Here is a 13,817-nt window from a genome sequence, read left to right on the forward strand (position 1 = left end):
ACATTGGGGATAAGCTGATGAGTCCACCTTTGTCCCACTCCTGCTGCCATTGTCCCATTCCTGATACCTCTCCGTTGGTAGCACTCGATATCCTTTGCTAGGATTATGCAGATTGAAATTATCCATGCGATAACGCATGTTGCCTCCAACGAAATGATTCGGTACGCACTCGCGACTTGCATGGCCATTAAACAAAAAACGCTATTCAGCTTCCTCCGGTAACGGTTGGACTTGAGCGCAGCTCCCCAGGCTGGAACTTCGTACCTCAGTATCGTGGATGATACTGTAGTAACGACTTTATCGGTTGAAGGGTGGTTACAGAATGGTTTATTGACAGCTTGGTATAACTGAACTACATTCCAAGGCCTACTCAATTAATATCGATAATGAATGGCTTACTATAGACCAATATTCTACTACAACTCGGCCATCCTGAAAGAGACTTCGACCCGAAGTGCATTATTAGATATCAATTGGCGTCCAAAGCCTCAAATTGCACGGATCGAAAACCGAACTGAACGGAACCCGATTTGTTTGTAAACCATCAATATCTGCAACTACAAATCTGTTATTTGGTAGAACCTTCTTAATTCTGTACGGATCTTTAAATTGTTTTTGAAGTTTACGAGCTACTCCAGATTCAGGCCTATTTGGAATGAACATCAAATCACCAACATTAAAAGTACTATTAATTTTACATTTCTTATCATACACTCTTTTGTTGTTTTCTTGAACTGTTTTAATCTTTTCTGCAGCATTTTGTCTCATTTCAGTTAAATCTCTTTCCGAATTTAATTTTGCTTCTAGATAACTTCTTATTTCATCATCAATGTTACATCGCTGATTTACTCCAAATAATAACATCGAGGGAGTTTCGCCAATACTTCTATTGACGCTGTTATTCATCAATAATTCAGCTTGCTTCAAAATTGTAGTTAAGCCTTTAAAGGGAAAAGAATCAATCAGCTTTACCAACAATGGTGTTATTGTTCCATTGTAGCGTTCAATTTGGCCATTCGATTTTGGACATGCTGATGCAATTAATACATGTTTGACGTTGGAATCATTCACAAAAGCTTTGAAACTATTGGCTGTAAAACAATGGAAAAATAGCTACCGTCGTGCGGGGCTACTTTTGATTCCGGGGGCTACTTTGGATTTTTGATTTTCTAAAAAAACTAAACGAAAAAAATACCAAATTTGAAACAGAAAGTTACCATCCATTTATCAACAAGACACCCGGATGGTGATAATGGCAATTTGAGAGTAGCTTACGTTCATTCATTTATTTAGTTAACATCTAAACAGATAACACTGAATCAACAATTTGACGCCACAATACACGGTTCGAGGCCGCATCTCTCCATCCTCGGATACGCCCCACGCTCGCCAAGTCGTTCTGCACCTGGTCTGCCCATCTCGCTCGCTGCGCTCCACGCCGTCTCGTACCTGCCGGATTGGAAGCGAACACCATCTTTGCAGGGTTGCTGTCCGGCATTCTTGCAACATGTCCTGCCCATCGTACCCTTCCGGCTTTAGCTACCTTCTGGATACTGGGTTCGCCGTAGAGTTGGGCGAGCTCATGGTTCATTCTTCGCCGCCACACACCGTCTTCTTGCACACCGCCAAAGATGGAGACGGGTGCTTGTCTCTCGAATACTCCGAGTGCTTGCAAGTCCTCCTCGAGCATTGTCCATGTTTCATGTCCGTAGAGGACTACCGGTCTTATTAACGTCTTGTACATGACACATTTGGTGCGGTGGCGAATCTTTTTCGACCGCAGTTTCTTCTGGAGCCCGTAGTAGGCCCGACTTCCACAGATGATGCGCCTTCGTATTTCACGACTAACGTTGTTGTCAGCCGTTAGCAAGGATCCGAGGTAGACGAATTCCTCGACCACCTCGAAGGTATCCCCGTCTATCGTAACACTGCTTCCCAGGCGGGCCCTGTCGCGCTCGGTTCCGCCCACAAGCATGTACTTTGTCTTTGACGCATTCACCACCAGTCCAACTTTTGTTGCTTCACGTTTCAGGCGGGTGTACAGTTGTGCCACCTTTGCAAATGTTCGGCCGACAATGTCCATGTCATCCGCGAAGCAAATAAATTGGCTGGATCTGTTGAAAATCGTACCCCGGCTGTTACACCCGGCTCTCCGCATGACACCTTCTAGCGCAATGTTGAACAACAGGCACGAAAGTCCATCACCTTGTCTTAGTCCCCGGCGCGATTCGAACAAACTGGAGTGTTCGCCTTGAAATCAACGAACAGATGGTGCGTTGGGACCTGGTATTCACGGCATTTTTGAAGGATTTTCCGTACAGTAAAGATCTGGTCCGTTGTCGAGCGGCCGTCAACGAAGCCACGAACTCGTTCACTAATGGTGACAGACGACGGAAGATGATCTGGGATATCACTTTGTAGGCGGCATTAAGGATGGTGATCGCTCGAAAGTTCTCACACTCCAGTTTGTCGCCTTTCTTGTAGATGGGGCATATAACCCCTTCCTTCCACTCCTCCGGTAGCTGTTCGGTTTCCCAGATTCTGACTATCAGTTTGTGCAGGCAAGTGGCCAGCTTTTCCGGGCCCATCTTGATGAGCTCAGCTCCGATACCATCCTTACCAGCTGCTTTATTGGTCTTTAGCTGTTGAATGGCATCCTTAACTTCCCTCAAGGTGGGGGCTGGTTGGCTTCCATCGTCCGTTGAACTGACGTAGTCATCTCCTCCGCTGCCTTGACTTCCACTGCCTGTACTCTCAGCGCCATTCAGATGTTCCTCGTAGTGCTGCTTCCACCTTTCGATCACCACACGTTCGTCCGTCAAGATGCTCCCATCCTTATCCCGGCACATTTCGGCTCGCGGCACGAAGCCTTTGCGGGATGCGTTGAGCTTCTTATAGAACTGGCGTGTATCGTGAGAACAGCAGAGCTGTTCCATCTCCTCGCACTCCGCTTCTTCCAGGCGGCGTTTCTTCTCCTGAAAAAGGCGGGTCTGCTGTCTCCGCTTCCGTCTATAACGTTCCACGTTCTGCCGGGTACCTTGCTGCAGCGCGACCGCCCGCGCTGCGTCCTTCTCCTCCAGAATCTGTCTGCACTCTTCGTCGAACCAATCGTTCCGTCGACTTCGACCCATATACCCGACGTTGTTCTCCGCTGCGTCGTTAATGGCTGCTTTAACTGTACTCCAGCAGTCCTCAAGAGGGCCCCATCAAGCTCACCCTCTTCCGGCAACGCTGCCTCGAGATGCTGCGCGTATGCAGTGGCGACGTCAGGTTGCTTCAGTCGCTCTAGGTCGTACCGCGGCGGTCGTCGGTACCGAACATTGTTGATGACGGATAGTTTTGGGCGCAGTTTAACCATCACCAGATAGTGGTCCGAGTCGATGTTAGCGCCACGATATGTCCTGACGTCGATAATGTCGGAGAAGTGCCGTCCATCAATCAGAACGTGGTCGATTTGTGATTCTGTCTGCAGTGGTGATCTCCAGGTGTACCGATACGGGTGGCTGTGTTGGAAGTAGGTGCTACGAATGGCCATATTCTTGGAGGCGGCGAAATCAATTAGTCGTAGGCCGTTTTCGTTCGTCAGCCGGTGAGCGCTGAACTTTCCAATAGTCGGTCTAAACTCCTCCTCTTGGCCAACCTGAGCGTTCAAATCTCCTATGATGATTTTGACGTCGTAGCTTGGGCAGCTGTCGTACTCACGTTCCAGCTGCGCGTAGAATGCGTCCTTATCATCATCAGTGCTTCCGGAGTGTGGGCTATGGACGTTGATTATGCTGAAGTTGAAGAACCGGCCTTTGATCCTCAACTTGCACATTCTTTCATTGATCGGCCACCACCCGATCACGCGCCATTGCATATCGCCCATCACTATGAAAGCTGTTCCCAGCTCGTATGTGTTGCCGCAGCTCTGGTAGATGGTATGATTACCTCTAAACGTTCGCACCATTGATCCCTTCCAACAAACCTCCTGCAGCGCTACGATGCCGAATCCACGGTCCTTGAGCACATCGGCGAGTATGCGTGTGCTCCCGATGAAGTTGAGAGATTTTCAGTTCCACGAACCGAGTTTCCAATCGCTAGTCCCTTTTCGTCGCAGTGGTCTTCGCCGATGGTTCCGGTCCGTACTCTCTTGTTGATTGTTCGTTGCTTATGATTTTTTAAAGGCTGGCTTGCAGGGCCTGACAGCAAACCCCCTAAATTTCCGGAGGACCATTCCTCCTTATTTCCGGTGGACCATGGTGCACAGTTTCACTTAGAGTCCCTCGCTGGCACTCGGACGATGATCAGCCGCCCCTAACATGGAGAACAGTCGCTGTTGTGAGCCGATCCTGACATGGAGAACAGACGCTCAATAAGATTTGCACCTCCGGAGATGAGCAAACCCCCCCTTCCCTGTCAGCATACGACCATAGTTCCCACCGGGGTTGGTTACCCGATCTTCCCTAAGGTTGCTCGTATCCCGGCCAGCCCCCCCGGGAGGTAGGGATAGGAGTTGCTGGGTAAGAGGCTAAGGACCGCGAGATGGGGTCTATTTTATTCCTTCAGGTACGCGAAGTACCAATGGTACGCTTTACCCAGCATTTGCCGTGCCAGCTTACGTTATAATTCTTATTTCAAAATGTCCAAAGTAGCCCCCGATTTGTCAAAAGAAGCCCCGCACGACGGTACGTAAATGTTTTAATACTTCACTCGTGTCAGTAGTTTTACAAGGAAATAGTTTTATAAATTTGGTGAATCCATCTACAATTCCAAAAATATACTTAAAATTTGAATTGGTTAAATTTAAAGGACCATAATGATCAATATGAATTGTCTCGAAAGGAGTATTACCTTTAACAACAATGTTTTGTAATTCTCCATCATATTTATTTGATTTTTTAGTAAACATTACACATTTAAGACAACTTTTAACATAGCTAATTACCTTTTCTTTCCTTTTAGGAAACCAATAACATCTCAGTATGATTTCACAAACTTTATCGCACCCAAAATGTCCTAAATCATCATGGCACGATTTTATAACACGATTAATCATATCATGAGGAACATAAAACAATAATCTATTTTTAAATTTACGGTAAACCATCACGCAACTCGTAAAATTTATGTTCTGTTACTTGAAGTTTTTCCCGGATTTGATTAATATCAGAATCTCTTAATTGACATGCCAACAATGGTCTTTCAAAATCATTATTATTATTTTCAATAAAATAAATTGGACTATAAATTCTTGACAATGCATCTACATGCCTCATATTATTAGAAGATCTGAATATCTGTCGAATTCTGAAAGAAAAATTTCCCATCTTGCGATTTTTGGATTTGTGTCTTTCTTTTTTAAAGTTCCCGAAAGAGCATTACAATCAGTTACTAATTTGAAATGAATGCCGTGTAAGTAAACTTGGAATCTTTTGATACTGTTATATACTGCTTAAGTTTCTAGTTCAAATGAATGAAGTTTTGCTTCTGATGGTGAAGTACGTTTACTAAAATACATCACAGGATGAAATTGTTCATCAGATTGTTTTTGTAATAATATTCCTCCAAAACCATGACTACTAGCATCAGTGTATAGTTCGGTTGGTGCTGTTGGATTATAAATTTTCAAAACAGGTTCACTAATCAATTTTGTTTTTAAAAGTTCAAAAGCTTTCATTTGTTCAACTCCAAAATCAAATGTTTTGTTCTTTTTATTGATTAAACTATATAAAGGGCTTGCAATTATAGAAAATTGGTAAATAAATCTTCTGAAATAACTAGCCAAGTCTATAAAACGTTGTACTTCAGTTTGATTCTTTGGAACCGGAAAATGTTTTAAACATTCTGTGTGACGATCACTTGGACAAATTCCTTGATTTGATATTTTATAACCCAAAAACTCAGTTTCTGTTTTCATGAATGAACATTTGGTCAGTTGAAGTTCAAGTAAATTCTTATTTAATATTTCGAACACCTGTTTCAAAATAATGATATGTTCTTCTATAGTATCTGTTGCAATTAAAATATATTACCAATTTACCGGTTTTCATCAATTTTCGGAAAACATGATGAATGAATCTCATAAAAGCAGATGGTGCGTTACATAATCCAAAAGGCACCCTTTTATATTCGTATTGTCCCATATGTGTAATGAATGCAGTATATTTGGTTGAATTTTCAGAAAGTCTTAATTGATGATAGCCACTTTTCAAATCTAAACTAGAAAAATATTGTTTCCCTCGCAACTGATCAAGAAGATCATCAATTAGTGGAATTGGGTATCTATCTTTGACGGTTTGTTTATTCAATTCCCTATAATCAACACACATTCTAAATGATCCATCTCTCTTTTTAACTAACACAACTCTGCTGGCATAAGGAGAGTTACTTTCAACAATTATACATTCCTTTAATAATTTTTCAATAGTGCTTTCAATTTCCTTTTTCTGTTGAAAAGAAAATCGTCTTGCAGAAAAATGAAATGGTTTGTAACAATTTAGTTCAATATTCATTTGATGTATTACTTCCGGATCTGTTGATCTAGAAACATTTAAATAATGTGCAGCGAAAAGAGATTTAACCTGATTAACAATGTTAATATCTATTTTATTATCACCAATATCCAAATCATCAACAACATGAACACTAGTTGGTGAATTGTTAAGTTCTGTAAAATAAAGTTCATTAAGAAAATTCTTAGCTTCATCGATATTGTCAGATTTGTTTTTGAGGAAAATTGATTTTCGTTGAATTGTTATCAAGTCCCGCTCATGAATAATTTTGACATCATTTTCTCGAATAAAATCGCGTCCAATAATACAATCCGGGTACATGGTCTCGTCCGGGACTACCTTAGCCTGTAATTTAAAAATAACATTGTTTACCATCATTTCCGTATCAGTTGTACTTAATATTCTCAAAACTGATTCATTCAACCCTCTGAATTTCATATTGTCTGTAAATGACGTAACTTTAAATGGAGATGGAATCAGACTCGCTTTGATAATACTTATTGAGCTACCTGTGTCGAGTAAGGTTACAAATGGTTTAAAATAGTTATCAAATCTTAAGCAACATATGAAATGCTCTTCCTCTAGTTTCATCCTAACTATACTACCTAGCTGATTTGTATCAGATTGAATACGACCTGCAGTGCTTCCTCGATTAACATCAGCAGCTTGAAAACCAAATTTCGATGTGTAGACGGTGGTCGTAGGTTTGGAACGTCCTAAGTCCAAATTCTGATTGAAATGATTTGGGGCTCCACCACGACAGAACTTGAAAAGATGACCAGATCGACCACACTGTGAGCATTTGACAGCCGTTTTCATACAGTTTCTAGAAATGTGACCAACTTCATTGCAATTATGGCAAACCCAACGGTTATCTACAGTTGACTGTTGAAAATTTTGAAGATGCTTCATAACATTCAAAGACTCGAACCGTTTCAAACAAGCAATTATCTCCATGACCGAATCAAATTTCTGCATAGACAACGTCGCTTGAAGGGAAATATCTTGAATTCCATGGACCACATATTTGACAAGAGCTGATTCGCTGAGGTTGACTGTTCTCCCGATTGCCATTATTTCGTACACGTATTTTTCATAACTTTCGTCTAACCTTTTTAAACGCTTCATCAACCGAAAATGAACATCTGCTTCGTCAACGATATTTGGAAATCCTTTTCTTAATTCTGTTTTAAAATCTTCCCAACTAGCAATCTTAACACGTACGGCTTCATACCACAGACGTGGAACCTCTCCTAACCTGGTCACAGCGTAATGAAGAACGGAAGTATCTGGCCAAGCATAAATTTTCTTCAAATTTTCTAAAACATCCAACCACAGATTTGACGTAGTTTCATCAGGGTTGAATAACGGAACCAACTTCTTAACATCGTCTGGGTGCATTGGAGTTTGATTATAATTATTCATTATTTGCGCAGCGGGTGAAATGAGCGACATGGGAACTTGTTGAACCTCGTCACCGGTATTTCGTATTGCTTGGGTGTCGGAAATTTGATTTGCTGAATCTGAAAGGCATACAGATTGACTCGAGCCATTCTCAACTTCTTCGTCGATTTCAGCAAGAACAGCTGGCTCTTGACGGATTCTAGTCGGACTTCTACGAAGGCGAGACATTTAAACCGATTATCGTTTCTACTTATAGGGACAAAAAAAAATAGGGTATCCCACTTCTGAAATTGTAGTAACGACTTTATCGGTTGATGGGTGGTTACAGAATGGTTTATTGACAGCTTGGTATAGGGCACTGCACGGACTACTTTGTCTCTTTCTCGCTACAAAGAAATTAGAAACCAACAAGGCCAGTAAACGTCAAAATTTATGAAGAACGAAAGAGAAAGAAATGTTTCCGTGCAGTGCCCTATAGGGCACTGCACGGACTACTTTGTCTCTTTCTCGCTACAAAGAAATTAGAAACCAACAAGGCCAGTAAACGTCAAAATTTATGAAGAACGAAAGAGAAAGAGATCTTTCCGTGCAGTGCCCTATAACTGAACTACATTCCAAGGCCTACTCAATTAATATCGGTAATGAATGGCTTACTATAGACCAATATTCTACTACAATACTGTCGCCAGAAGACGCCTACTGCTGCCTTTCGGACCGCTGACGTTCTGCATGATTCTTGCTAATGAATAGCCCACGTGGGTGTTGAAGTCAAGGATGTTATCGATCATTTAGTAATCTGACTTCGATCATTTAGTAGTTTGTCAATAACTCATTCCAGAGGCGTAATTTCAAAACTTGTTGTATGATGGACTTTTAGTGCGAAAGTTTTCCACAACTCTCCTTAACAGGTCAATGTTCGAATTCCACTATTAAAGGAGCTACGGTGCTAATTGCTATACCTACTTATACTAAGTGATAACAAAATATGCAATCATTTAGTCTAAGTTACTGCTACTAGCGCTATAATTCCGTTATTAGTGAAATTCAAACAACGAACTGTTGGGCAGAGTTGTAGATAAACCTTTGCCCTAGAAGTCCACCATACAACACATTTTGAAATTTAGCCTCTGAAATGAGTTATTGACAAACTACTAAATGATCGAAGGCAGATTACTAAATGATCGATAACATCCTTGGTTGAAGTGCAACCGCTTATCAATAATCACATCTAGAAGTTTCATAGTTCGCACCGACGGGGTGTCGTGCTCTCCGACGGTAATTTGCATCCGTTGAAATACTTTGCAGTAGCTGACCAGCATCACTTCCGTTTTGTGGTGAGCCAGCTGCAGCTTTACTCCATTCATGCAGGTTTCTACTGCGTTGGTCGCATTTCCACCTTCTTCAGCGACTCACCGGTTATCGTTAGGAGGACATCATCCGCGAATTCGTAAATCTTTACGCCTTTGGGCAACTTCAGCGTCAGATCCCCGTTGTACATCACATTCCATAACGTTGGGCCTAGTATGGACCCTTCTGCCCCGAATTCGTGTCGAAAATCAGAATCCTGTTCTGGAAGTAGCTCCTGAGGATCCTTACACAGGCAACCGAACAGCGCTGCGGCGATGGTCTCTCAGCCGGCACTATTGAACGCGTTGTTTTGACGTCAATCGTCCCTACCGCGCAGAACCGATTGCCGCTTCTGCATCTTCAATGACTGTCCTGATTGCATCCACAGTCGATCTGCCTTTAAGGAATTTGAATCGCTTTTCCCATAAGCCAGTCTCGCCCTCCGTGAACTGCGTAAGCCTATTAAGGATAACCCTTTCCAGAAGCTTCCCCAGTGAATCCAGCAGAAATATGGGTTTATATGACGCTGGATTCTCCGGCGGTTTCCCTGGTTTCGGCAGCAGTACCAGTTTTGGATCTTCCACGTATACGGAAAGTTACCATTTACTAAACACTTCTGCAGCACCATCCTGAACAAGTCCGGTTGCGGTTTTTAGAGGAATTCCATCCGGACCCGGAGCTTTCTTCATCTTCAAACCTTTCGCTACTGATGATAGCTCGCCATTGAAGACTTGCATACCTGCAGCGGCTACTAGGTCTTCATCTTCGTACGGCGTACGCGATCACGTCGTAGAACCATGCTGCGGAAAAAGGCCGTCCACGATGATCCTCAGCATGTCCGGACACATTTCGGTTGGCGTCGCAGGACCCCTGAGCTTCTTTGTCATGACTCGATAAGCGTTACCCCAAGAATCAGCGTCAGCTTCTCGTCACAGCTCCTTGAAGCAATTGGATTTGCTGATTTGGATCGCCCATTTGGAAGCCGCTTTAGTTTCACGAAAAATTATCTTTCGTTCCTCTCTGACCATTTCAGACCTTACCCTCTGAAAGTATCTCCTAGCTCTGAAACAGGCAGTGCGAAGGTTGGAAAAATTTTCGTTCCACCAATAACTTGGCCGCCGGCTATTCGTTGGCTCCAATTTCCTCGGCATAGTCGCATCGCAAGCCCTCGCTAACGTTTCCGTCAGCTGGTCTGCGTCAAGGTTTGTAGCGTCGCTGTCCGCTCGAAGTGCTTCTATAAAAATATCCTTATCGAACTCCTTCGTATTCCATCTTCGCCAACTAGACCTTATCTCCCATCGTACCGTCGGCGTTCGTGTTCCAACACTATATCGGATCGCCTGGTGATCGCAATGGGTATAGTCTTCACAAACTTTCCAGTTCATGTTCCTCGCCATCAACGGACTGTAGAACGTGACATCGATGATGAACTCCCTGCCATCTCTGTGAAATGTACTAACGAAAGCCATAAAAATCTGCGCGACAGACACCTCGGGTTGGGCTGGGCTGTTGCCCGACCTGCTAAAAATGTGGTTCCCGGATAAATCTGGGAAACTCAAGCACGATGCTTCCCCTACAGAATCACAAGCAAGTAGGCTCGTGCATGCAACCTGACACACCCTGACACTCTTTCCTGCGCACCATATGAGTCTTACTTGGATTTTCTTTTTCTTCTTCTTCCAGTCAAAACCAGTCATTCGACGGCTCTTTTTTCATGGTTTTCGATCAGGAAGCAAAGTATGAATATAAAATCGTCCATTGTCGGCTCTGACCTTTTCCAGGGTCTACGGATTGGCCCCGGGGAACCTGTGGAAGGGGACAATTTAGTTTTAGCACTAGTCATTCGACGGCACTTTTTTCATGGTTTTCGATCAGGAAGCGAAGTATGAATATAAAATGGTCAATTGAAGGCTCTGACCGCTTCCAGGACCTACTGGTTGCCTCCGAAGAACCTGTGGAAGAGGACATTTTATTTTTAGCACCAAAACCAGTCATTCGACGGCTCTTTTCTAGTGATTTCGATTAGGAATCGAGAAATGAATATAAAAGGGACCATTGATGGCTCTGACCGCTTTCTGAACTTACAGATTGGCCCAGGAAACCTGTGGAAGAGGACATTTTAGTTTTAGCATCAAAACTAGTAATTTTTTTTTTTTTTATTCTTTATTTAGGTGTTAAAAAAACACCTAAATAAAGAATAAAAAAAAACTAGTCATACAACGGCTCTTTTTTCATGGCTTTGGATCAGGAAGCAAAGTATGAAGTAGGCAGGTTCCCCGTGAACTATCCGTAGGTCCAGAAAACGGTCAGAGCCGTCAATGGTCCATTTCTTGTTCATACTTCACATTCTGATTGAAATCCATGAAAAAAGAGCCGTCCAATGATTGGGTTTTGCCTTCTTCTTCTTCTTATTGGCATTACATCCCCACACTGGGACAGAGCCGTCTCGCAGCTAAGCACTTCCACAGTTATTAACTGCGAGGTTTCTAAGCCAGGTTACCATTTTTGCATTCGTATATCATGAGGCTAACACGATGATACTTTTATGCCCAGGGAAGTCGAGACAATTTCCAATCCGAAAAATGCCGAGACCGGCACCGGTAATCGAACCCAGCCACCCTCAGCATGGTCTTGCTTTGTAGTCGCGCGTCTTACCGCACGGCTAAGGATTGGTTTTGTGCTAAAACTAAAATGTCCCCTTCCACAGTTCCCCGGGGGCAATCCGCAAGTCCTGGAAGCGGTCAGATCCATTAATGGTCCAATTTATACTCATACTTCGCTGTCTGATAAAAAATCACGAAAAAAACCGTCGAGTTATTGGTTTTAGTACTGCAACTTAAATGTTCCTTTCCACTGGTTTCCCGGGGGAATCTGTAGGTCATGAGAGCGGTCAGAGTCATCAATGGTCAATTTTATATTCATACTTTGCTTATATTAAAGAAGAGCTGTCGAATGATTGATTTTGGTGTAAAAATAAAATGTCCCCTTATACAGGTTCCTCGTTGGCTACCAGTAGGTCCTGGAAGCGGTAAAAGCTGTCAATGGTCCTTTTATATTTATACTTTGCTTCGTCCTCGAAAACCTATAAAAAGAGCCGTCGAATAACTTATTTTAGTGCTAAAACTTATAGATTCCCTTCCACAAGTTCCCCGGTGGCAATCATTGGGTCCTGGAAGCGGTCAGAGCCGTCAATGATTCATTTTATTCTCATATTTCGCTTTCTGATCGATAACCATGAATGAAGAGCCGTCGAATGGCTGGTATTGGTGCTAAAACTAAAATGTCCCCTTCTACAGGTTCCCCCGGGCCAATCCGTAGGTCCTGGAAGCGGTCAGAACCGTCAATTGACCATTTTATATTCATACTTCGCTTCCTGATCGAAAACCATGAAAAAAGAGCCGTCGAACGACTGATTTTGGTGGTAAAACTAAAATGTCCCCATTCACAGGTTCCCCGGGGACATCCCAGCGACTCCAGGATCCGTTTATTCAATTGGTTTTTCATTCTTGACACATAAGAGGCCTTCTAGAATAAAATCATAGTGGACGATCTATCAAAAAGCGAGATTCAAATGAAGTTGTGGCCTGACCACTTTGATAAGTATCGATCGGAATCGATTATAAAGAAATGGCCATATCTCACTTGATTCTGGTCCGATTCCAAATCTCGATATATGGTTCCAATCAGCAAGAGCCCTACTTCATTTGTGGTTACTAATATTATTCAATTTTCAACCACAACTTCTCCTAATATCCACCTCAAATTTACGATTTTGAACCTACCTCCGAAAAACCCAGAATATCTCCGTAATCCAGTGCCCATAGTCAGTTCCATGGACATACCGTCAAACTGCATTAATTTTCTAGTTCGGGCATGCCTGAATTGTCAAAATCGGATGATAACTAAGATAGTTACAACACATCTGATTTTACCCAAAATTTGCCTATCCTAATTATTTTGTCCATCCCCTGTACTTTTATGCCCAGAGAAGTCGAGACAATTTCCAATCCGAAAATTGCCTAGACTGACACCGGGAATCGAACCAAGCCACCCTCAGCATGGTCTTGCTTTGTAGCCGCGCGTCTTACCGCACGGCTAAGGAGGGCCCCGAGTCTTACTTGGATGTTCACCACTAATTTAATTACTCAACGCAAAAATCGACCATTTTCAACCCCTCTCCCCCTAAGTCACACTTTTTGTATGAATCATCAAAAACTTTTTGTATGGACTGTCAAACTTCCCTTAACCCCTCTCTCCCCTATAAGCGTTACGCAATTTATGGATGTTCCCACATACCATGTGAGTCTAACTTGGGTGCTCACCCTACCACCTGATTCACGCTCTAGCACATCAATTTAAGACTTATTTGGGTGCTCACTCTAGCACACCCTGCCACTCCTCCTGACACACACGCTGACACACCATGTGGGACATACTTAGGTTCTCACTTCTGACATGCCATACGAGACTGACTTGAGTGCTCGCCATTAACATACCATGTGAGACTAATCATCCTCGATAAAGCCGCAACATTAATCTAAGCCCTCTTGCACGCATAGTCGACATGGCTAG

The 13,817-nt window shown here is 42.9% G+C and overlaps 2 protein-coding genes across 2 annotated transcripts in view; both read right to left on the bottom strand.

Annotated features, from left to right (window-relative positions):
• LOC134213966 (uncharacterized) overlaps window positions 1-3,164 on the bottom strand; it is a 408,814-nt gene extending 405,650 nt beyond the window's left edge. Inside the window, exon 1 of the mRNA XM_062693416.1 lies at window positions 3,038-3,164. Coding sequence (XP_062549400.1) covers window positions 3,038-3,131 — 94 coding nt within the window. The 5' untranslated portion in view covers window positions 3,132-3,164. The remainder of the gene's footprint in view (window positions 1-3,037) is intronic.
• A 3,583-nt stretch (window positions 3,165-6,747) lies between these two features.
• Window positions 6,748-8,193, bottom strand: LOC134213967 (uncharacterized). The gene is made up of 2 exons (XM_062693417.1): window positions 7,130-8,193; window positions 6,748-6,839 (listed from the first exon to the last, which is right to left on the bottom strand). The coding sequence occupies exons 1-2, from the start codon at window positions 8,124-8,126 to the stop codon at window positions 6,835-6,837; spliced, it is 1,002 nt and encodes a 333-aa protein (XP_062549401.1). The 5' UTR covers window positions 8,127-8,193; the 3' UTR covers window positions 6,748-6,834.
• Window positions 8,194-13,817: the final 5,624 nt, after the last annotated feature.

This window comes from Armigeres subalbatus, chromosome 2, assembly GCF_024139115.2.
Source record: "Armigeres subalbatus isolate Guangzhou_Male chromosome 2, GZ_Asu_2, whole genome shotgun sequence".
NCBI classification, from domain to species: domain Eukaryota; kingdom Metazoa; phylum Arthropoda; class Insecta; order Diptera; family Culicidae; genus Armigeres; species Armigeres subalbatus.

Coding starts and splice junctions, on each gene's coding strand:
- LOC134213967 (XM_062693417.1), bottom strand. CDS start 8,126: ATGTCTCGCCTTCGTAGAAGTCCGACTAGAATCCGTCAAGAGCCAGCT.